This window comes from Olea europaea, chromosome 4, assembly GCF_002742605.1.
Source record: "Olea europaea var. sylvestris chromosome 4, O_europaea_v1, whole genome shotgun sequence".
NCBI classification, from domain to species: Eukaryota; Viridiplantae; Streptophyta; class Magnoliopsida; order Lamiales; family Oleaceae; genus Olea; species Olea europaea.
In genome coordinates this window covers 3135781-3162042 of record NC_036240.1, presented here as the reverse complement: position 1 = coordinate 3162042, position 26262 = coordinate 3135781, and the positions used below count along the sequence as shown (strand labels likewise).

The window sequence follows — 26262 nt, the reverse complement described above, 5'->3', positions numbered from 1 at the left end:
TTTTTTTTTTTATACAATAACCTCTAATAATGGATTCATTAACGTATATAATATAAAAAGATTAACTAGTCAAAAAGAACGATTGAAATGACATATTTTATATTATTGAGATGGTAAAAGCACAAGTCATCACACACATACGTGTCGATTAAATTAATGAACATATCTATCAACTTTTGTACGTGTCATGTACATATTACAACATAAATAGGTTTCACTTATTATTTTTAGGGAACAAACGGATTGTAACTACTTATACTCGTATTTATGCACGTAATAGCACAAGTGTTATTTTTATGTCCAGTAACGACACTTGCGTCGTTTCGAAAGTTTCACTTATATCCAATTTTTTCAACAAAACAACATTTAATAATGAACTCCCTAACGTATGTTACTGACATGAAAAATGTTTATGCTTCGTTAGGGGGTCTGATGTTTGAAATCATTGTGCTGGAATAAAATCAAAATATAGGAGAAATTAATAGAACGGCACAAGAGCCGTTACTAAAATGAAACGACCATTCCGTGTTCTATCTATAAATATGAGTTGAGAAATATGCTCATTAATTGTCAGTGTAGCCTCCCAATGATGGCACAACTATCGTTATGATTGTAAATTTACCTGTCAATGAGAACGACACTTGTGCCGCTATTAAGATGAGTACGTCTATAAGAACTTTACAGTTATCATTATGCTTCTAAATATACTTGTCAATGAAAATGACACTTGTATTATTGCTAAGATAAAACCTCTCTGAGAAAGGTATTAGCCCTGTTACTGAAATTAAAAGTTCTAAGAGAACGGCATAAGTTATGTTACCAAAATAGAAATTTCTATTATTACTGTGAGAACAACACAACTTAAGATGTTTAATTCTAAAGGTTGTACCTTTGAAAACAAACGAAAATAAAGGAGAAATCAATAGAACAGCTCAAGTGTCGTTACTGATAACAAAACAGCACTTGTGCCATTCTATCAATAATTACGAGTTTAAGCAGTCACGATCATCCATGAGTCAAGAAGTAATAAGTTGAACTCAATAAAGTTGCCAGGTGGACATAACATTTAAAAAAAAAATTAAGAGATATGCTCATTACTTTTATTTTGTTGAAAATAATAGAATCACTTGTACTTTCAACGACTTTATATCAAATAATTTTACATCATTTCAATCATTCTTTGTCATGTGATTTATTTTTCTCACATACTTTACAGATCCAATGTTTGAGGATGAAAAGTCATTGAGAACGACACTTGTGCTGTTATTGAAATGAAAAGTTCTAAAAAAAGGAACAAGTGCCGCTTAGAAGATGAAAAAATCATTAAGAACGACACTTTTATCGTTACTGAGATGAAAAGTTCTAAAAGAACAACACAAGTGCCGTTATCGAAATATAATTTTTTCATGAGAACGGCACTTGTGCTGTTACTTAAAAAAATTACACTTGTATCGTTCTGTCTATAAATACGAGTATAAATAACCTCAAAACTCATTTCAGTTGTAAGATGGATATGTCATTTATAAAACTTGAGAGATGTGCTAATTAATTATATTTTCTACGAATCAATACAATGACTTATGATTTCACCAACTTGATATCGTATAACTTATGTCAATTCAACCGTTCNTAATTATATTTTCTACGAATCAATACAATGACTTATGATTTCACCAACTTGATATCGTATAACTTATGTCAATTCAACCGTTCATTGTTACGTGATCAACATTTCTAACTTTCTTAAGTTAGGAGTCCATGTTTGAGATCGCTGCATAGAAAAAAGAGCAAAATTTGAGAAATTAACAGAATGACAAAAGAGCTGTTAAATGACACTTGTATCGTTCTGTCTATAAACACGATTATACGTAGCCACGACCCATCTGTGTCCTGAGAATCAATAAGTTGAACTCATTTTAATTGCAATATAAACATTCATTTTTTAAAAGTTGAGAGATGTGCTCATTGATTATATTTTCTAACAAATCAATACAATGACATGTGATTTCACCAACTCAATGTTGTATAATTTATGTCAATTCAACCGTTCTTTGTCATGTAATCAACCTTTCTAACTTTCTTAAGTTAGGGGATCTATGTTTGAGGTTGCTGCGTTGAAAAAAAAGCAAAATATTTGAGAAATCAACAGAACGATACAAGAGTTGTTATCGTTTTGTCTACAAATACGAGTATATGTAGCCACGACCCATCCTATCCTCAACAATCGATGATTTGAGCTCATTGTAGTTGCAAGATGGACACGTTGTGTATAAAATTTGAGAGATGTGCTCATTAATTATATTTTCTAATGAATGTAAATAACGACTTGTGATTTCTCCTACTCTATATCGTATAATCTATGTGAATTATATCGTTATTTGTCACATGGTCAACATTTCTGACTTTCTTAAGCTAGGGGGTCCAATACTTAAGGTCTTTGTAGGAGAAAAGATGCAAAATATTGGAAAAATAATAGGGACGTCACAAGTGCCGTTAAACATCACTTGTATTATTCTGTCTTTAAACACTATTATGAGCCGTCATGACCTGTTCGATCCTCGATAATCGATGATTTGAACTCATTTAAGTTGCAAGATGGACATGTAGTGTACAAAGTTTGAGAGATGCGCTCATCAATTATATTTTCTAACGAATGTAGATAATGACTTGTAATTTCTCCACCCTATATCATATAATTTATATGAATTCTACTGTTATTTGTCACATGATCAATATTTTTGACTTTTTTAAATTAGGGGGTTCAATGCTTGAAGTCGTTGCAGTAGAAAATATGTAAAATATTGGAGAAATCATCAGAACGGCAAAAGTGCCGCATAATTTCTTTGGATTGAGCTGACATCCGTTACGATCGTAATTCAAATAAAAGAATCTCCGTTCCAGAACCGTACGTGAGATTTTCATCTCATACAGCTCCTCCCTTATGTGCATAAGGAGAATAATACATGAAATAAAAAAACGAAAATATTCTCGTTAAATGTCACTTGTGTTGTTCTGTCCATAAACATGAGTATACGTAGCCATGACCCATCCATGCCCCAAGAACCAATAAATTGAATTAATTTCAGTTGAAAAATGGGCATGTCGTTTATAAAAATTGAGAGATGTGCTCATAATTATATTTTCTAACGATTCAATATAATGACTTATGATTTCACCAACTCGATATCATATAACCTATATCAGTTCAATCATTTTTTGTCACGTGATTAATCTTTCTGACTTTCTTAAGTTAGGAGATCCAAAGTTTGAGGTCGTTGCGTTAGAAAATAAGCAAAATATTTGAGAAATCAACAGAACGGCACGAGAGGCGTTAAACAACACTTTTGTCGTTCTGTCTATAAACACAAGTATACACTGCCACGACCTATCCATGCCCCGAGAACTAATAAATTGAACTCATTTAAGTTAAAAGATGGGTATTCCGTTTACAAAAGTTGTGAGATTTGCTTATTAATTTTATTTTTTAACGAATCAATACAATGACTTGTGATTTCACCAACTCGATATCGTATAATCTATGTCAATTTAGCTGTTCTTTTGTCACATGATCAACCTTTCTGACTTTTTTAAGTTAGAGGATCCAAGGTTTGAGGTCATTGCATTGAAAAATAAGCAAAATATTTGAGAAATCAATAGAACGATACAAGAGCCGTTAAACGACACCTGTATCGTTTTGTCTATAAACACAAGTATATGCAGCCACGACCCATCCATGCCTCAAGAACCAATAAATTGAACTCATTTAAGTTGAAAGATGGGAACGTTTACAAAAGTTGTGAGATGTGCTTATTAATTATATTTTCTAACGAATTAATACAATGACTTATGATTTTACTACCTCGATATCGTATAATCTATGTCAAATCAACCATTCTTGTAACATGGTCAACCTTTATATCTTTCTTAAGTTAGGGGATCCAGTGTTTGAAGTCATTACGTTGGAAAATAAGCAAATTATTAGAGAAATCAACAGAACGGCACAAGAGCTGTTAAATGTCACTTGTGTTGTTCTGTCTATAAATACTAGTATATGCAGTCACGACACATTTATGCCCTGATAACCAATAAGTTGAACTTATTTTAGTTGTAAGATGGACATGCCGTTTACAAATGTTGAGAAATGTGCTAATTAATTATATTTTCTAACTAATAATTACAATGATTAGTAATTTCACCAACTCGATATCTTATAATCTATGTCAATTCAATGTTTTTTGTCACCTGATCAACATTTCTAACTTTCTTAAGTTATAGGATCCAATGTTTCAGGTTGTTGCATTAGAAAATAAGCAAAATATTGAAGAATTCAACATAACAATACGAGTGTCGTTATTGATAATGAAACGATACTTTCGTCGTTATGTCTACATACGCGAGTATAAACAACCACAGCTTGTCCGTGTTCTCGATAATCGATAATTTAAACTTATTTAAATTGCAAGATAGACACGCCTCTTACAAAATTTGAGAGATATATTGCCTATTTATTACTTTAATCGCCTATTTATTATTATGTACATATTATACTTGTACTTTCATCAACTTGATAACATATCAGACATATCGTTTTCAACCATTTTTTGCGACATGGTCAATATTTATATCTTAAATACATTAGATAGTCCATTTTTAGAGATCTTTTCATTGAAAAATCAAACTATAGTAAATAACAACTGTAGTGTCATTTTTCGTAGTAGAAAAAGGTTGGAGTACCGTTCTACCTATCAGATAACAATTGGAGCACCATTATTATCCTATAGCTGCAGACAATACAAAAAATAACACCAACTAAAATATTATTTAATAAAAATGTGCAATATACATGAAATTTCTTAAACTGTCCTTCTTCATTCTTCAAATGTAATGAAATTTTTCAACGTAGATAGTATGCTTATCAAACTCTTGTTCAAATTCTTAAAAGATACTCTTGATAATTGGGTTATATGTTCCATCCAGTTATGGCAACAAACGGCAGTAGTTCCGATTTTCTACTCCAAAAACAACAAGAAAATAGACGAAAACTACAAATCCGCCTGCTCATACATCTCTTCATCCTTCCCTGGGCTCTATATGGGTTCAGCAAATCCATGAAACTACGTAGGTAGTTGCAGCACCAAGACGACGATTGTCCATGGGTTACATCAAGAGACAGCAACTTGGAACATCCTGTAAGTGTTTGGTGATTATTGGGGAAAAAAAAAATTTGGCCTCCTCGTCGGACATCATATTACTCAATCTATTACTGTAATGTTGAAATCAAAAGAAAAGGGCAATCGTCCTTCAAATGGAAGAGCCATGCAATCCAACACGGCAACATGACAACATCGAAGCCATGGGAAAGGTGACCCATATCAAGGATAATGGAAAGAGGCAAAAGGTTATTGTTGAAAGTAGTGTAGTGAAAGTATAATCATGTCGCTGAGTTGCACTATCTTAGTCGAAATCTGGTCTTTTTAATTTACAGTTCAGGATGTGCTACTTTTGTAATGAATCTGTGATGTATGGCAGAAATAAAGTTTAAATGGTGACATGTTATTGGTGTGCGTTGGATTTGTATGGCAGATTTCGAATAACTTGTAATGCATTTTTGCTCATTAATTGTATGTTCAGTGTTTTTATATGTTAACTCTTGTGCGACACCATTTTTTGCAAATGTTGCAACGAAAATATATTCATGTTCCCTAATCAATTGAACACGGTGTTTTTGATTGACAGTTCAGGGTGTGCAATATTGCTATGAAATTTATATTAATAGTGTCTTACTCTGTATTTGCATTTTTGTAGAAGATGCTAAATTTTAATTACTGATTGAAGTTTGGTTAAGCTTGTGTATCAATGTCGTGTATATTTGGAGGATTCATTCAGTTGCGTGTTGGACGGTGGTGTTAAGTAATTACCTTGGAGGGGAAATCTGGTGGCCTCTGTTGCAGTTTGACCATTGGTGATGAGTTTAGGAGTCAAATGACCATCTTCTTAATAGATTATGGACATTCATCCTTCTAGAGAATAGAATGCTCGTTCCTTCAAGGATGTTCCAAATTAGAACCACCTGGTGTGTTCGGAGTCTGGTTTTATTTTTGGTTTTAAACAAAGTACATTGGTTCTCGGTTATTAGAACAGTGTGTAAGTTCATTCATGTTAGTGTTTATCGGTTTTTGTACTCGGCCAAATGTGTACAATGAGAGTGAGAATGAAAGACTGTTACACGAGCTCCGAAACCAACTTGCAGTATGTGATCTTTCTCTATTAATGTCCAAAATTTAAGCTTGAAAAGTGGGATATACAATAAGGACAGAAAGATTCCACCATGTATTTCCAATTGGAAGAACCCTAAGGTATACAATACCGCTTGACAAACGTCTGGCTATTGACGGTTGGGGGCTTCAGAATGTTCAGATTAATGACAATTTTGCTAAATTGTCAGAGGCTTTATTTGTTGCAGAGCTAAAGGCTTTGTGTGTGTGTGTTACAATTCAAGATATGGAAGGTCTACAAGTTAGTATTTTGGGATATAATTTATCCCAAATGAGGTAGGAAAGTAGTAATAATTTGCATTTCAGTATTTTTGGCAATTGTTTTTTTTTCCCCACATACAAACGTGAAAATTTCCCAAATGAAAATTGGATGCCTAATTAATTCGACTCCATTGGCCTTGTAACCGAAGTTGGATCCAGGAGCAAAATGTATAGGTAAATTTGACCAACAAAAATCATTATATTTTCTTTTTTCCAAATTGTTCATAATTGTTAATTGACAGCAAATCTTGTAATGTCAATTTATTACTGCATCATATTATAAAAATATTCAAAAAGAAAAGAAAATATTTTAGCGTTTCAATTCAAAGGTGTTGTCATTTTACTCTTTTAACTTATAATGTGCCATGCAGTGATAATGTGAAGAATAGTTATGGTACGACTAATTCCTAGTAGTTTGGAGGATTATATGTCATGGAATATAACGGTGGTGAAATTTGAAATTAAACTGAAACTTAGTGACTCAATTGAGATAAAATTAAATTTTAGTACCTCAAATAAAATTCTGCATAAAGTTCGGTGATTAGGATGAAAGTTACTCAAATGTGACTTTATTGAAACTTGCATTGCATGAAAGCGAATCAGTTAATATATGAGAACTTTCTCACCTTAAGCGTGCGTCACTCGTTAAATTTTTTGAAACGTTCAAAAATAATATTGAAGGGGGAAAAAAAAAATTTAAATATCAGTCCGTGGGAGGGTTCATTCGTGTTGATTATTTTAATTTGATAACTCAACTTATATTTTTATTTTGTAAATAAGGGAATCAAACGAGGCTAAGATTATGCCACAAAATTACTCCAGAAAGTTAGACGATGATTAGCAGGCAACGACGTCAAAAGAAGAAAAATGCTAATGCAATTTGCAAGGATTCTTTAAGCATTTCTTGAACTCGGCACCTTAAACAATCTCTTTCTTTCAATGTACATATTCCCTTCAACCCCCGGTTGAGTGTGATTATACAAATTCTCATATCTACGATTTCAACACCGCTTGGAATTCCAAGGAGCCCATTACTTCTCAGGTGCCGTTAATGTTTTTCTAATTCAGTTGATTCTTGGATAAAACCGCTTAAGGGAAAGATTTTGACTGCTAGCGTTTTTCTTAATAACCCACTAACTCTTTCTGCAACATTCATTTTAAGGCGACGAGAGAAGGAGGAAATAAGTATTATCTCGAGATTTTTGGGAGTTTGGGGTTTTGAAGAAGATGGGCTTAATGGATTCGCAAGTTTTAGTTGCTCTTGGTCTTTCGCTTTTGGGTGGCTTGAGCACCTCTATTGGTGAGTAAATTTGAACTTTGCAGTTGAATAATTTTTTCTATAATGCAGTGATCAAGAACTTTACGTGGGTTATTGCTTATTTGATTATTTTTTAAATTTAAATTTTCAATTCAGCGTGTTTTTGTTGATGATGAGGTATGTGATTTTGCATTTGTGCAGTGGAATTATATTTTAAATTGTTGTCTTGTTCGGGTTTCTGAATCAATTTGTTTGTTTTTTCTTCTTATGTATGATTTGAGTAAAACATTGGGAATGTGAATACAGGTAAAAGGCCTTAATAATCTACTCACGTTTTAATATATTCACGGTTATGGCTAAGTAATCTGCAATCGTTAAGACATACCATGCCCCTGTTATTTGACAATGCAAAGACTTATTTAATCACGATATCTTGAAAACAAAGCATCAACATATTGATTGAGTGATGTTTGTGTCAACCCAGCTTTTAGCTTCAAGTTTCAAGCATTACATTCTTTTGAAGTTGGAATATTGGAAATATCCTCCACAAGACATGCCAAGGTGTTAGGTGCCCAACCTATCAACCAAATGTAGCCTATGACCATGTACCAAATGTTGAAGATGTAGGACATTCTTTGCAGATTTAGTTCATAATTATTTGTTTGGAAATTGTATGTAGCTTGATTTTTATTTTTTTTAATTGTCTGGAATTTTATTCATTGCAAAATAATTGATATAATAAAGTTTGCTAAGAAATTACCTTTTTCTTTTGTCTCGGCAAAAGCTCTTTCTCTTTCTTCTTCTTGTTGTTTGGTGTTATAGCGAAGACGAGTAATGAGTCTCATCAAATGTGTGAATATTAATAATCAGGTCGTACAATTGTGAATGTGTGGTTAATGTTTGACTTCAAATTATGATGAGATTATAATGAAATTGAAACGAGCTCTTAGTGTCGATTCTTGAAATGGTTTTAGCTTTATATTAAAACTATATGAAATGGTGAGTAGCATAAATAGTATATACAACAAATGTGTAAAAAATGACCATTTTCAAAAGGGGGAAGAAAAAGTCAATTATACAATCCTTTTATTTGTAGCTGTAGTCCGAGCCAGGGAAAATATAGCTTATGCTTCTTATTGTGTTTCTTAACAGGTGCATTTTTTGTCGTCATTAATCCGACGCCAAATCTGAAGACGCTTGGTGTTTTGCAGGTAAGTCCAAATGGAATTTTTTACCATATTATTATTTTTCTATGTTGTGAGACCCCCTAGAACCAAACATTTACAAAAGAAATTACTAAACTTTCGGGAACTACAGTTTTTAAATGATAGTTACCAATTAAAATATGATCATCAATCAACAATCTTTCAAGTTCCAGTAACTTCATTGCTTCTGTTTTTCATGTTTCAATGTCTATGTAGAATTAACTTCAGCATCCCTCAAAATCAGGGTTTTGCTGCAGGTCTTATGTTGAGCATATCTTTCTTAGATTTGGCCCACAATGCGATTAACTCCATTGGCTTCTTAAAGGGAAATCTCTGGGTGAGGCATCTTCTAAATATTGTGCTACATCGCTTTTTTCAGCATTAAATTCAATTAAATTATTTAGTGTTAATTGCTGATCTGTTGGCCTCACAGTTCTTTGCAGGTGTCATTTTCTTTGCCATTATTGCTAATTTCATCCCTGAGCCAACACTTTCTCCCATTTCAGACGTGAAAACCAGAAAGGTTTAATGTCGCTTTTTTCTTTCAATGAGTGGATGTCATTAAAGCTGGCTATCGTGGTGATAGACTGATATTTTCGGTAAAATTTCAAACGAAATAATTTTTGCTTGACAACAGAAAAATGAGGATGAAAGGGGCAAGGATATGACAAAAAAACATCGCCGCCAAGTCTTGTTTGGTGGAATCATCACAGCTATAGGTCAGTCTGTTGTGTTAATTTTTCACCTTCCTCCAGATTATGAGTAATAATATCCTCTTGGTTGCTATAGTTATTGTGAATTCAGTTGGAATATAGTATCAAACAGTTAAGCGAAGGGAAAGTGTCATTTGGGTTAATTGATTGTCTCTTTATATACTGAAATTGAAAAGACTTGGCCACATACCATTTGCATGGAATCTTGTCTGAAACCTGTACATGTTCTTGCACCTTCTAAGGAGTAAAACGATTAAATATGAGATGAATGGTTCTTCACAAGTCCATTTGGTCCTTGCGTCATTTGCGAAAAGATTCAATGAAATTATTACTTTTTCACCTACATCTGACCATATTAATTTTGATCTCTCTCTCATTTCTAACATGTTCTACTGTGGATTTTACGACTTTTATGAACGGAACTTCTTTAGCCTAATGCAAGACACATTGCCAGTCACCTAGAAGTCATCTTTCCTTTAATTTATCCCTTATTGGTGCCACTGCCACTTATTGTATATATTTTTATTTCTTATTTTATCCATTTAATGTAGCTAAATATCCATCTTAACATTCCTCTTTTCCACTACTTTTATCTTACAGATATTTTACCCTCCAGCATACTCTCTTCCATAGAAGTCAACTCGTTTAACCATAGGTAGAAGTTGCCTTTTTAACTTGCATTCTCCTTGATAGAAGAGCATAATAAGAAAATTGGATCTTTGTTATGCAAACAAATAATATGGAATACAGCCATGTTGATTTGTGTTGAGTTGATAAGTTCTTTTGACTTTTAATTGGATTAGTAATCATAGGCTTGTATAAAACCCAGCCCTTCTCATCTATTATTTGGACTTCATATAAGTTCTTATTCACGGAATGGTCTCGTCTCAGCTATTCAACATATGATGCACCAGTAGTGAAGATATGGTATAAAGTCATTATGATGTTGATATGTTTCCCTCAGACTGAAACTCTTTACTATTCTATTTTCCCCCCCAGGTATTAGCTTGCACAATTTCCCCGAGGGAATGGTAGTGTTCCTTGGGTCAATCAAGGTATATGTATTGTCCCTCTAGTCTTTGTGTATGAAATTAAAATTATTTTTTGTACCTATTTTATATGATCCTGTTGCCACAGTAGCCTAATAAGCAGAAAATAAGAAAATCAACGCAGCAAAATAAGTAAATCACCGAACAGCAAGGCCAACTCAATGGAATTTTCTGTATTAAAATGAATTTTGAACTAACATCAATTGTAGACTACTCTTCACTACAATTAGAAGAAACTGAAATAAAGCGAATGGCAATAAAAAAATGGATAGATGGACGTTCGAGAGGTCCAGACTCTCCCCAGATTTCTCTTGAATTTTTCCCTGCGTTTTCTCCTCCTCTTTTCTCCTTATAAACTAACCATTAACCGAATTTGTTTTGAGCACATGCTGGTTGTTTTTCTCTTCCCTGTTCTTCCTTTTCTGCCCTTGCCTTCCCTTTGCGTCTCTGATATTTAATTAGCACATGTGGTCCCTTCTTCTTAACCAACAACATAGGGCTGGAGAAAGGGCTCACACTAGGCCTAATGATGCCAGCCGCTAACATCTCCTTCACCAATTTTTCAATCTCATTTTTCTGACTGTAAGGGTAGCGATACGGCCTGATGCTTACTGGTCCAGCCCCAGGCTGTAGTACAATTGCACGGTCTCTGCCTTGACGTGGTGGCAATCCCCACGGTTCTTGGAAGATCCCTTCAAATTCCCTCAATAAACTCTCCATCTCCTTCGGCCACTATGCCTGCCTTCCAATCCCGTCCTCTACCTTGACCGATAAACTACCCAACTCCAACAGGACTCCCTCCCCACTTTCCTTAAATGCCTTCGTCATCGTTTTCAAGCCAACTAATTTTTACTCAAACTAGGATCACCTTGTAGGGTAATTGTTGTCTCTCCCACCTGAAATCGCATCAACAGGGACTTCCAATCAACTGACATTCTCCCCAATGATGACAACCATTTCATCCCCAATATAACATCAGAACTGCCCAACTCTGAAGGAAGGAAATCATCAATAATTTCCAGATTTTGGAGCTTGAGGACAACTCCTTTACAGACCCCAGCTCCTTGCATAGCAAAACCCATTCCCATGATTACACCGTAGCCCATCGTCTCTGTTCGGGGTATTTCCAATTGCTAGACCAGTTCTGCCGAAATAAAATTGTGTCGCACCATAGTCCACTAGCACCACTACCTCTTGTTCTCCAATGACCCCTTTAATCTTCATGGTGTGGGGCGAAGTTAATCCCACCACCGAGTTGATAGAAAGCTCCACCGCCTCACCCTCTTTTCCTAACAGTTGATCCTCGTCCCCTTCTGGTCGTAGGTCCCTCTCTTCCTCGACCATCGTTGGATCCTCATTTTTCGTGAACCAACATTACTTGCAGCTCCCTGTTCTTGCTTCGATGCCCAACAGTATATTTTTCGTCGCACTAGAAACATAGCCCCTTCTCCCTTTCGCTTGTAATTCTGCCTCACTCAACCGTTTGAAGGGGTACTGTCGTTTCTCCCCACGACCAGTGGCGATGACCCCATGGTTGGGTTAAATTGGGAAGAGTACTGGGAAGGGGGAGGACTAGGATTGACGTTTGGGAACGTTCTGGACGGCATCAGAGAGTTCCTTAGTGGGTTGGGATTGAGTTGGGCTAGATTCATGAGATGAGAAGAGAATCCACCTGCCCTATTTCTTGCTAGACCAACCCACTGCCCTTGCCTCAACATATTCTTCTCATCTATCTTGTGGGCCATTTCCATTATTTCTTCCAGCCCACTGGGCCTTAGCACCCTTAACTCAGCCTTCACCTTAGCCTTTAGCCCGTTAATGAAGTGGCCTTCTAATAGTCGGTCTGGAATTTCCGATAAAGGTGCAGTCAACGTCTCAAACCATTGCCGGTACTCCCTCACCGACCCCTCTTGCCGGAGAGCTAAAAATCTCTCCACGCCAGTTCCTCCATGACTTGCTTGGAAATGATTAAGTACTAATCCCTTCAATTCTTCCCAGTTTGCTACCCTTTTACGCCTCTGTTGCCATTGATACCAAGAGAGGGCTTTTCCTTCAAAACAAATCGCGGCCGCCTCCAGTATTTCCACCTCAGAAATCTATGTAAGGATAAAATAACGTTCAGCCTTAAACACCCATCCTTTTGGATTATTTCCTTCAAACACCGAAATCTCCGGTCGTCGATTTCTATAGTCCAGGCGCCACAGTCCTCGAGTTGGTTCTCCATCTCCAATTGTTACTGCCGAATTCCCAGTGAACTCAGAAGCAGGAACTTCCTTCGGTCCTTTCATTTTCCGTTCCCTTTCTTGATCATCCCAGCGGTGCATTACGAGTTTGAATTGCTCCATCATCAAACTCATGTTCTTCTCTATACCATGAATCCGTTGCATTTCAGACTTCATCACTTCCATCCCAGCGTGAATCGTTTCCATTCTTCCCTCCAATTCCCCTACTCGATCAGTAAGCGTCATTTCGGGAACCTCGCTTTGATACCAAAAATGATATGATCTTGTTGCCACAGTAGCCTAATAAGCAGAAAATAAGGAAATCAACGCAGCAAAATAAGTAAATCACCGAACAGCAAGGCCAACTCAATGGAATTTTCTGTATTAAAATGAATTTTGAACTAACATCAACTGTAGACTACTCTTCACTACAATTAGAAGAAACTAAAATAAAGCGAATGGCAATAAAAAAATGGATAGATGGACGTTCGAGAGGTCCAGACTCTCCCCAGATTTCTCCTGAATTTTTCCCTGCGTTTTCTCCTCCTTTTTTCTCCTTATAAACTAACCATAAACCGAATTTGTTGTGAGCACATGCTGGTTGTTTTTCTCTTCCCTGTTCCTCCTTTTCTGCCCTTGCCTTCCCTTTGCATCTCTGATATTTAATTAGCACATGTGGCCTATCACTATTTTACCCCTCAAACGGCGTTCACGCATAATGCCTGTGACAAAATCATTCTCAACAAATCCATAAGAAGTGATCCCTTTTTTATTTTCATCGGGTCCTTGTAGAGACCAAAGATTTTGAGCGACCGATCTGTTTCCAAGTCCTAGGTTACACATAGAATTGTATAAATCAAAAGCATGGATCTGTTATAAGCTATATTGACCAAGATTCTTATCAAACTAAATCGCGAGATTTAACAACCAAGTGTAGATGGGCCTAGTTAGGTATCTCGCTACCCAGAAATTATTTTAGTTGTCACTTTGGGTTTCTAATTGATACTCAGAACTGGAAGAGTGACCTTTTTGAGGTTTTTCATTAAATGCATCTCCATGGACGTTCTAAAATTGAAAATGGTGATTGTGGGGCGAATTAACCTTGGCTGTGTGAAAAATATTAATGTGTTCATATGTTGGTGTATATTGTTGATCAGTCCCGTGATAACAACATATATTCAATAAAAATATCAACAAAGTCTTTAATTCAAGGAAATTTTTTTTTTTTTTTTTTTTTTTTTTTTTTTTTTTTTTTTTTTTTTTTTTTTTTTTTTTTTTTTTTTTTTTTTTTTTTTTTTTTTTTTTTTTTTTTTTTTTTTTTTTTAATTTAAATATTCGTGTTCCAGCATGATGTTGATTTTGATTTATATCATGACATGTAATTCTCCTCATAAGGTATATGTAAGAATACATAAATATTTACATGAAATAGATGATAGTGCTGTTAGATGCCTTGTGGATGCAGGACATTTTTATTGGTTTTGATTACTTATATATCTTGGTCCAGTTTCTTTTATGATGGGGCCTGTTTAGGTTTTGACAGAAATCATAGACAACCTTCCAATTTCCATTGGTTCCGACGAAAAAAAAAAAAAAATTCCTTTTGTTCCCTGTCTTTTGTCTGGTAAGGTCTATGCATGAATACAGAAATTATATTACATTCTGCTTTCAATGGGAACTTCGTCTGGGATATAAAAATTTGGGAAAATTTTCAATTTGGTCAGTTTCTTAAAACAAAACTCTACAGGTGCATGGGTTCTCTTCAAACACTATGTAATGATGAGAGAATCAATGAACTGCCCCAATTTACTTTGGGATTTTTCTCTCTCCAAATGTTGGTGGGTTAAGGCTCTGTTTGAGCCCTGTTTTTATGTGAAAAATTAGTTTTGTAATAGTTGTTTTTTTGGAGAATTTGTAGTTAAAAAGAAAGAAAAGTTTTAGATTTACGTGCAAAATTATTTCATTAGAAGAATGTGATTAAAAATGAGTTTGGAGAAAAATTAGTTTTTAGAGAATGGGCTCAAAAAGAAAATATTTCAAAAGAATTTAGCTTAAAAGACATTTACTAACATCTTTACCTGTGTACACTTTTGGGTTGATATTTATAATCACTTCTTAAAGTGCACTGTAAATATTGGTTAACGACGGTAACTATTTTTCCATTTCGTGTATTCTCTAGTGCAAATTGTTTCTCGCTTGCTTTTTGGGGGGTGCATTTAATTGTGATTTTTAAAGACTTTTTAGGATTTAAAAAGTTAAGAGGTATTCAATGTAGATTTTTTAGACCCTCTAAAAGTATTGATGTATTCAATTGAGACGTTGATAGGCTTTTAAAAAGTCTTTAAAAGTCAAGGTGTGTATTCAATTAAAATTTTTAGAAGTTTCCATAAGTTTTGGGGTATTTAATTTGTTAATGACTATGAAAGACTTTTATAAAAGTTTTTAGGGCACTAACCTTTAAGCAGAAAGTACAAAAAAAATATAAAAATTTGTCTCTCATATATCTTATGATTTTGGGAGACTTACGTAAAAAAAATTTTGATATGCATTTTTTGTTTTTTTCAATATTTCTCTTTTCCTTTCCTTTCTATTAGCATTAGAGTCATGATTAAAAATTACTTTTTATATCGATTCTTTCTCTCTTTTTTGTTGTTTATCTCCGTTTTCTATTAAAAGAATTAAATTGTATGATTCTTATATAATTAAGATGATTTAAATTTTTATTCTTTGAAAAAAAAAATTATTAGATGGGGAGGGAAAAGGCAATTGTGGGAACCACCACCTCGTATGTGAGAACCTCCCACCGTTGCATTAGATTCACGTGAATTTTATTTTTTGAAAAAAAGTTTTCAAAAGTCTTTTAAATTCTATGAAAGTTTATAAAAATTTCAAAATAAAAGTCCATAGAAGTTAAGGAAAGATTTTCAAATCTATAAAAATTCTTGAAATTCACAAAATTCATCACTTAAAAAGTTTATAGAAGTTTCCAAAAGTCTCAATTGCAAACGCTCCCCTTAGTTTCACTAGTTGCCGGGCTTTGCATATTTTCTGCTAAGATCCAAAAACTGACTGGTGAACCGATCCAACTGTAAACAAATTATTTAAAAATTAATAGTTCAAGTAGTTTTTCGAGGTTGAGTCACTAGTGTTTTTGCATGCTCGTAGAATAAGTTCTTTTCATGAGGTTAAGTTACTAGAGGTTCTCAATACTAACCATACTGTCTCAAAGTTAATTGGAGTTGCATCCAAGGATCCAATTGGGTTGTTTTTCTCCTATAAGATTTGAAAGAATGGACAAAAAAATGTCGTTGGATTGCAAATAATTATTTCATATTCGCCCTGCATATTACAATGAATCCGGAAATGGCGACGTCAACGTGTCAGATCTGATTACACATTTTACACTTTTAAGAAACGTATGCATAATGTTTGCTTTTCTTCCTGACGCCTGGAATTTTTCTAATTTTCAGGGGGTCGCGGTTGCACTTCCTGTTTATTTTGCTACTGAAAGGTATAATGTGAAATAATAACTTAAATATGTTTCTTTTTGTAAACACGTTCACGTTTAGAGACTTCAACTCAAGCGAGTAACTGAACCTAGCATATGAAAGCTATTTTTCGTATATGCTAAGTTTGTTTTAGTTCTTGACTTTTGAACTATGGGAGATCAAGCACGATTAACCCTTGATAATGAAATTTTGGTCACTTCACTTTGTATCATGATATGGTAGCTAGTAGTATAACCTAAGATTTGAGGAAATGAAAAGTGGATGCTATTTCATGATTCTGAAATCTTGTATTGATACCCTGTATTGGTATTTTTGTGTTTTCGTCTTAGCAAATGGCAAGCGTTCAAGTTAGCTACCCTTTCTGGCTTAGCTGAGCCTCTTGGTGTAATTATTGTAGGTCTGTCCCCTGCACTTAAACCTAAATATATTGATAATTAAATAAATGTTAAATTTTCAGATCTCGAGTTTTGATACTTGTAAACAATATGCAGCTTACCTATTCCCGAGCAGCTTAAGTCCTGAAATTCTGGAGGGCCTCCTGGGATCAGGTATATATATTTCCTGAGCTTTATTAACTGACTAAAGGAGATTCCACGGTTTAATCCTTGTGAATTTTATTTATTTATTTATTTTTACGGATTTTGTGATGCTTCCAGTCGGCGGGGTGATGGCCTTTCTAACATTGCATGAAATGCTGCCATTGGCATTTGATTATGCTGGACAGAAGCAAGCTGTCAAGGCCGTTTTCTTTGGAATGGCTTTCATGTCTGCTAGGTACATTACTTTTGACTAAATATTCAAAGCTTTTCTAAATGAAAACTCAGTTTTAGTTTAACTGGAAGCTTTAACTAAAATCATTTTTAGCTTTGTAGCCACCCCCACCTTGAAAAAGATCGTAGAATATAACCGTTTAAAATTAAAGCGTGAGCAAAGAAAGTTTGAAGATTCAATTTTGATGAAGAAAAGTGGACTTAGAAATATATGAGCATGTCTGGCAAAAGCATAAATTGGTAAAACATACATTTTATTCAAGCTTTTTGTGTGACCCACAATTTACCACCCACTATTATTCACATATTCAGTGAGCACTACCAAACAAGCACTTTTCTAAACTGCTATCTTTTAATTGCTTATTCTTTTGATCACTTTTGACTTTCAGCTTCCAAGGTTAGCAATTTTATGGATTGTGGTTTAGATTTTCCAGTTCTGTTCTATTATTTGCATATCCTCCTCTTATTCCTCGTCCCCGAAAGAAACTAGAAAAAGTAAAATTTATACCCTTTTTTCCTTCATTTTGCAGCCTGTATTTTCTTGAGATCAGCTTACCAGAGGATTTAAGCCTGTAGGCGTCGCTCTTGCATTCTATGGTGCGCGAGAACTACGTCATGAACAAATGCGCAATAGGAATGACGGAAGAAAGGCTTGTTTTACTGTCTTCGGTCTCTATTCATCACAGCTCACAGAGGCAGAGGCATTACAGGATTCTATGAGATACATCGGAAAACTGTTTTCATGTAAAATGCAATTGTAAAATAACTAAAAATCGTTTTATTGTGCCAATTGAAAATTTCAACTATTATCAATTTCTTGGCTGCGTCGCATTTTAGTATATCACGATATGGATTTGTCGAGCATATTACAACTCTATTGTATTATACGATCCTTCGTGTTTTCCCAATTTTCTGAAAAAATTCACAGGACAAAATCTCCAAGTTGATGCTGTCTCTACTTTAGTCTAAAGCAAATATCAAAAACCAAAGTTCTACTTTGGACGAAGGCTGATTAAAGATTGAATCCTGTACGTGCAAAAGGATAAAGTAATTCCTGTAATTCATACGTATTTGATTGAGTTAAAAAAAATTAAGTCAAAATAAACCATTAATTTTAACCATGCATTTTATGAGACTCATAGCTTTTATCAAAATTTTAATTACTTTTTATCAACTTTTAACAAAATTTACTAAATATTTTATTTTTGATAAAATCAAGAATTGCATGCAAGATGTCTATTTAGCTGCATATTCCTAGGGGTTGATTATTGAGTATTATTTCTTCGTGATAGATGTCGCGATTTGTCTCAAATATTTCATTTCTGACTGTGAAACTTTTGTATTTTCTCTAATTTATTTATGAAAGTTTATATTTTCCCTTGAGTAACTAAAATTAAATTCATCAGTATGTACTTTCACCAATACAGTTAGCTATTTAACTTTTTGGTAATTTTTGTTCATATATTCGTACACATGCACGATCTTCTTAACATTCCTTCTCTGCACTCATTTAATGACCTAACATTGGATGCCATGCAACTGGTTTAGTTCAATATGTTACGTACTCTTCGAACATTTATAATTGAATCTAAATACCTAAAAATAGTCAAACAATAAACGTGGACATCCGAACATTATTTTTCTTGATTGTAAGATTATTAATTAGAACTACTTGAATTGGATTGAAACATTCGGTTCGATTCCATGTTGTAGAATTTCTGCAGCATTCAGTTCTGATCGATTCTCAAACTGAAGTATGTCCAAGGGCAGAGCTACTTCAGGGCTAGTGCAGGCACCTGCCTGCACTGGGATTCCGGCAGCAGAAGATCTTGATGAAGATTTTTTTTAACATTAGCCCAAATCCAATCCAAATGCCCATTACATTTTAGAACACAAAAATCAGAATTTCAAATGCCGTGAAATTGTGAATACGGACAATCCCCTTCTCGGCATTCCCATTCAAAAATGCAAATCCTTCTAGCTTTTCTCTTATTCTCTTAAATTCCGTCGTGCCCGTGGAGTGAATCATATTCCGTCCAATTGTCGATTGGGATCCAATTCTCTGGTGGTCTCACCCACTTGGATTGGGTATTTTTTTTTTTTTTTTTAATTTTTCAGAATTTTTGTTTACTCCACGAGTTTATAAATCAAAGCAATATATGGGACGAATTTATATTTTAAGTTGAACCGATTTTGGTTGGTTTATTATTATTATCTATAGTTTAAAATCTAGTTAGTTTACTTTTGAGTCTTTTGTTTTGTTTTTAAGTTTCTATCTCGAGAGTAAGGTGGCCATAGATAATTAGTTTTGGCTGATTTCAAATAGACAAGTTTTGGCTAAAAAATCACTGTAGCAGATGATTAAAATTGTGCCCGCACTCGACACTGTCTCCGGCTCCGCGGCTGAGTATGTCCACTTCTAAAATGTATGCTTAAGTCAAGAAGAAAAGATAGAAAAACTACAATAGAACAACTAATTAATTTTGTTGTAAAATAAATGATCTGAAACATGTTCATCAAACCTGGTATACCCCACAATAACAAACAAAATAGGTCACAGTAGATTCTGATAAAAAAAAATTTTTACTTATTACTGTCTACTATTTTATCAGCCAAAGAAAAGGAACTTCATAAAGAAAGCAGCTGGTTGACAGATGATACAATGATGCATTACATACTCCAAGCCTCAAACATTTGAATACTGATGCCCATCCCTCTCGGTGAAGTACAATTGTTGTTACTGTTCTATTAAATCAACTTGTACGAATATTAAATTGCTCCCATACCTTGCTATTATAGACACCCACGTATGGGAAAACTCCACCAATGTTCCACAACCTATTGTCATGTTTTGTGACAAGTTAGTGTATTATTACACAGTCAGTCCTCAGTGAAGGAAAATGTCTAAATTCTGTTAAATCATTGGATTATGCTTGTTGTACATAAAAATAGTGTATAAAGTATTACATAAAATGACATGGAAAAAAAAATTGGATGAAAAAATTGACTGTGTTTTAAACTCACAAATGATAAAGTAACATGTGGCATTATATAACCCATTATATTAAACTTGATGTACATATAGCAAGGTCCTAAATTATTACGTAATTCCCACGTCTAACTTTATACACGAAGTTAAGTTTTGCTTTTCAATCCAAAAATTTTCATGAGAAATTTTTCTCCAACCATCTCTAGAGGCATAGGCTCATAAATTAAATTCGTGATTGATCTTTCTCAAGCTATCAGAACAAGGGTTTTAAGCCCCTGTTTGATTTTCATTACATTACATTACATTACATTCTATTTTTCTCTCTCCTATTTTCAACCACACAATCTTCCATAAAATAATATTACACATAAATCGAAAATTTTTCTTTCTTTTTCAACCACTCATTTTTCAAAAAACACTATTCTATACATTAAATTTTCCCCGTAATGGGGGCCAAACAGGGGCTTAAAATAGCCAAGACAACTCAATAAAGGATGGTTGACATTCATTAATGTCTCAATCCGTTATAGGGGTTAATTTAGGATTGAATGATATCGAAAAACCAATTGCAATGCTTTATATAGCCCTTTTTTGAACCTCATTTTGAGGGGAAAAATGAAATTTTGAATAGTGTATTGATGTGAAATGTGTGGTTAAAAAATAAAGAAAAATTTTGGATTTACGTGTAATATTATTTTATTGAAAAATGTGTGGTTGAAATTATGTCAAAATACTATAGTAGAATTTATTTTCTTCAAAAAATTGAAAAATTAAATGGGCTCAGGGCAATTTTGGGTTGGAAGGAGATTGACCTGCGATTGCTAAAAGATAAAAAGAAGCTTGACTAAAAAGACCCATCTGCGGAACAAGGACGAAAGGGTCGTTCTTCCATGAATAAAAGTTACTCTAAGAATAAAAGAGTAATCTTTTTCAAAAGCTCACATCGTAAGGAAGATCTTGGAATTGTAGTATGCAAGATCAAACCTTATTATTGTTATACACAAATTTTTCATATAGCAGTAATTCAATATAGTCCTGTTAAGTTCCGTCGATGGTTGAAAATCTGTCTAATGAATTCCATCAAGGGCCTTCTATATGCAAAAAATAAAACAAAGCTATCTTTCTACCTTCCTACATTTTCATCAAAGAGTTTCTCAATGTAAAAATGCTTCTATAAATCTACAAACCAGGAGTCAGGGGATAGAACTTAAAAATATATATTTTCTTGCATTTGATCGCAGAGATTGATAGACTATGATGGCCTTAATGAAAATCAGGTTACAATCCAAAGAAAATTTGTATAGTTTTCATTATCAAGGTCACATTGCCCATCAATAATCGTTATATGTATAATTAAGTATATATGTGACGTTACATTACATGTACGACAAATTCTGATGATAATTCCATATATACTGTTCATGCATCTGGATGTTTTCCTCCAGTCTTCGAGCATATTATACTTTGACATGACATCTCAATAGCCTTTTGACTCATCATAACCCAACCCCACCGTATTGTAGTCCCAACGACTGATTGGAAAGCTGCCACCAAGATCCTCTCGTCGAAGATATTCGGTTACTCATACACGTGAAGTATCGATTTCATACATTTATAACTTCGTTTTTTATCCTAATTTTATTTTATAAATAGAGAGCCGTCGTTACGATTTTGTAATCATCATTAAAAAAAGAAAAAAAATGAAAAAAGAGAGTTTAGAGGAAATAGGGTGTGAGAGTTTTATCTGATAAATTTCTTTTCATAATAGTGATACTGCTGCAACGAAAAAGACGTAGTCTCATATTAAGGTGAACATCTATAAAAATTTTTTTGTATTTTTGAATGTTTTATCTTCTTTCTGCAATTTATTGCTTTCGATTATAACATTTATCTTCTTGAGGTTTTTATATTGCTAAGATGGCATTTTAAAGCTTGAAATTTTACTTCGATGTTCTTCTTCAAAGATGTTCAAAATAGTATGATATAATTTTGTCATGTATAGATGTGTAAAAAGAATTTTGACAATAACCTTTTGGTAATTGGATAAGAATATTTTCAATTATTTGGAGAGAATACAATTTCATTAATTTACGATTAGAGTCCTTTTGAGATCAAATCACCTTTTGATTTAGTTCAATTTATTTTTTGCACCCATTAACGAAAACCACTAATTGGTGCGCATTAGTTTATTTATGTTGGATAGAAAGTAAGGTTTTCGGCCGTATATGGTGAGGATACACACACACACACCCCTATATATATATATGTGTGTGTGTGTGTGTGTGTAGTGTTTTAAAGAACATAAGATGTTGCTAGTCGAAAAGTCATATTTCAAGTTTTTACGAGCCTAAGAGTAGGCACTCAAGAGTAGAACGGCAAAACGTAACTAAGTGAGAAGGTCAAACTTCGCTTGTAGGCGAACTTTTTGGAACCATGTATATTTGTATGTTTTTGTTGTGTATGCATATATAAAATATCATTATATATGTATATTCTCTGTTTAATAAAATTTATACCACTTTAAAGAGCCAAAATTTGTCACCCAATTTCTTCAGAAAATGAATCTCATTTGTCTGCGAAGAGATTTGTCGTTTAATTATTTCACCAACTTTCTGGCAAGGCCCTAATGTCCTTTGAAAGGAGTATTAGGCTATTAGCCATGATTATGATTTCATAAAATTCAAGGAACAATAATAAAATGGTAGCTGATTAACTTTTAAACTACTACTATTATTATAAAATAATTCATGTTGCATTATATGAGACATTTAATTATGTAAATCTGGTAGGATACTAAGAAACAAAGAAAAAAAATATCATATCATAATAAAATGAACTAATATTTTTCTTGAATTTACGTTAATCAATAATTTTGTACTGAGCCTTAATTTAAATTTGGATGTTTTGATAAATGTAGCAAGAGATAAAGTTTAGTGCAAACTTGTTGCTGGATGATGGATTAGCCTTCATCAGTCGACATCAAATTTTATCGGGAATAAAATTTACTTTTATTAATTGTTATATCGAAAATTTAAATTGAAAACAATAAAGAAAAAAAGAGAAATAATCCGTCAAAGCACTTTCCCTCCTTGAAAGAATCGAAATCATTTTTATCATTGGAAATGTCATAACTATTATATATTTCATCTTTATCCATAATTTTGAATCGAAAAAACTGCCAAATTAGGATTAGGAAATGGAAAATAAACAGTGACACAAGTGTTAAAAGGCAAAGTGTTCTTAACAAACCGCTTGTTCATCAGTTGATAACACCAACATAAGAAATTTCTCACAAAGAAAATTAAGAAATATGCTTTTCAACTGATTCTCATGCACCATTCAACTTAGACCTAGAACTCAACCACGTTTAAATGACCAAATAATAATCATTACTTCTTTTTTTTTCCCTCCATACAAATTACTGAGAGGACTCATTGTCTTGCTCAATATCAGATGCTGGTTCATCCTCTTCTTCAAAGCAATCAAAACCATAAGCTGCATGGCCATTGCCAAATGCCTTGATATGATCCTTAAGAGACCTTTTATGTTTAAAATCAGAGCCACAAGTGCAATACCATAATTTTCCACAATTCTTCTCATGGGTTCTCCAATCACCTCTCACAGCAAAGGCTTTTCCGCATTTCCTGCACATAAATGCCTTAATCCCATGTTTTCTTTTGTAGTGAGTTTGAAGGGTTCTGAAATCTTTGAGGGGTTTTGCTCTTGGGTGATCAATGTTGTTCCTGCAATCTGGTGCACAGCAATAGCAAGGGAGCTTAAGCATGGCTGTTGGCTGTATACCCCTTAGAGATTCTGGTCCTTTTCTATACTGAGATCCATGTCCCCACATGTGCATCTAAGTGAAAATATTCAAAAATGGAAGAATTATCCTCTAAAAAATCACTAACTATCAGATATATTAATGTCTCAGTGTTTGTAAAGTAAATTAAAAACTTAACTGCATTATCTAGCATCCAATTCTTTCTCCATTGAGTCATATTCTTGGGAGTCTCGAAGTACATAAAATTTTGATTTAAAATATTAGTTGTATACTTAAACTACTTATTAAAATTTAGCATTGCTACTAATAAGATTTAATTTTTTTTTTTTTTTCATTTGAATACTGTTAAATATTGCGTAATCTACCTTAAAAAAGAAATGCCAAAAGAGGTTGTCAAGAAGCCTCTTGGCAATACTAAACATGCATCCAAAATGAAAAGAGCATATATCTGAAAATTTTCATACTTTCACAAATGTAGCAATTTTTGTTGGAATTTCTATTTTAGATTTTGTTTGCCAGATTGAAACTAAAGAACTGTAGAACCCTGCTTTGAGCTACTGCGCTTTTGATTCACAAGAAAGCAATAGTAATGGGTGGGGTTTTTATGTTTTCATCAGTATAAAGTCTTTTGAATCTTGATTGATTGCACATAAACCAACAAAAGTGTGGGATTTTCAATGTATTTTGAGCTGGGTTTTGTTTTATTAAGGTTGAGTGTTCAGATTGAGAAACCTTTTCTTATTCCTGATCTTTGATGAAAATAATCTGAAACCAGGAAGAAATAAACTGGAAAATGTTCAGTTTTACACACCTACCAATGTGTGAAAATACAAACTTCAAGGACAAAAAGCATAATGTTTGTGTTGTTCAATCAAATAAAGAGAGGCGCTGACCAGTTCTCAGTTCGACCAGGTAGATTTATACAGATCCCAAAAACAAGTCATGCATTAAAAAAAGAGAAAACGGAAAAGAAGAAATTAACAATTGAAAATTCGAAAGAGAAAAAAAATATTAAGGTGAAAGTTTGAAGAAAATTGTTGAAAATTAACCCTTAAGGACCCATCTAATCACTGATGATCCTATCTATCCAACAAAGCAAAAAGTGAAAGGTTGAAATTACACTAGAAAAGATGTGTACAAAATAAAGAGAGGGATGGGTTTCCTCTTTTTCTGCAAAATCAAAAGGGAAAACATAAAGCGAGAGGAGAAGTTAAATTAAGAAAAAGTTTAGAGCTTTTAGCATCATAAACTAACATACCTGCATGTTATTGTATCTATTGAAGGTCTTGTAGCAAAGAGGGCATGAAAACTGAGTTGGACCAATCAAAATCTGGGCAGGGGTTGGGATCCAATACTGACCCTTGTTGATAGGGCTAGTGCAATATCCATTAGCCACAGTAACTTCTTGATCCTTGTTGGTACTTGAAGAAGAGGAAAGCCCTGAGATCAGATCAGCTGCATCTGGTGTAGGAAGCCCTAAATTCAAATCAACAGTTACAGTTTCATCATCAGCATCCATCATAAAACTCTCCTCATTGATGTTCTTGTCCATTTCCATTGCAGTACTGCAAGATGATGAACCTTGTTCTTGATCTGTACTTCTCTTTGTTGGGCTTAAACTCAGTAGTGGAAGAGCTTCTCTGATTGCTGGGGAAGGGGGTGAGGATTGGTACCAAGAAACATTGTTAAAACTTGTGGAGTAATTAAGATGGTAAGGATAAGTGGAAGAAGATAAGTGATTATTAGGGTACCGGAGATTGAACCATCCTCCATTCAAATAATTAGGGTAGGGATCGGTCATGATGATAGGTACAAAAATTAAGTGATTATAGAGAGAGAAGGGGGGCTGAAACAAGAATACAACTGACTGGAGAAAGTTGAAAAGGTAAGGACTGAACAAAAACACCAAATTTAAACTAGTGGGAAGGACTATGGGTGTTAAAGAAAATGACACAGAAATGATATAAAGTAAAAACCCTAGTGAATAAAAAAGGAGAGATAAGATATCACTTGTGAATTTGAACAAGAGAGTAAAAAGGAAATTAAGAGATAATCTTGGAACTTTGTAACAAGAAGTCCCTTTTGAACTGTACAAATGTACAGCTAAATAAATGTAATTTCACCTATAATCCATCGTACCACGCTCCATGTACATGGAGAGTACCTACAAAATGTCATTTGACAACACTGTATTGATCTATTTAAATCCATTTATTGTCCAATATCTTAT

The 26262-nt window shown here is 33.8% G+C and overlaps 2 protein-coding genes across 2 annotated transcripts; one reads left to right on the top strand and one right to left on the bottom strand.

Annotated features, from left to right (window-relative positions):
• The first annotated feature begins 7348 nt into the window (after positions 1–7348).
• LOC111392406 lies at positions 7349–18138 on the top strand. The gene is made up of 22 exons (XM_023017751.1): positions 7349–7836; positions 8947–9005; positions 9244–9336; positions 9433–9522; positions 9637–9718; positions 10712–10767; positions 11382–11438; positions 12085–12151; positions 12251–12386; positions 12525–12650; positions 12760–12861; positions 12957–13011; positions 13154–13218; positions 13994–14063; positions 14330–14361; positions 14449–14516; positions 14631–14730; positions 16312–16494; positions 16822–16889; positions 16984–17040; positions 17149–17266; positions 17793–18138. The coding sequence occupies exons 1-22, from the start codon at positions 7764–7766 to the stop codon at positions 17836–17838; spliced, it is 1803 nt and encodes a 600-aa protein (XP_022873519.1). The 5' UTR covers positions 7349–7763; the 3' UTR covers positions 17839–18138.
• A 5296-nt stretch (positions 18139–23434) lies between these two features.
• Positions 23435–26030, bottom strand: LOC111393302 (zinc finger protein WIP2-like). Its single transcript, XM_023018763.1, has 2 exons — positions 25291–26030; positions 23435–24107 (listed from the first exon to the last, which is right to left on the bottom strand). The coding sequence occupies exons 1-2, from the start codon at positions 25831–25833 to the stop codon at positions 23670–23672; spliced, it is 981 nt and encodes a 326-aa protein (XP_022874531.1). The 5' UTR covers positions 25834–26030; the 3' UTR covers positions 23435–23669.
• Between the last annotated feature and the right edge of the window lie 232 nt (positions 26031–26262).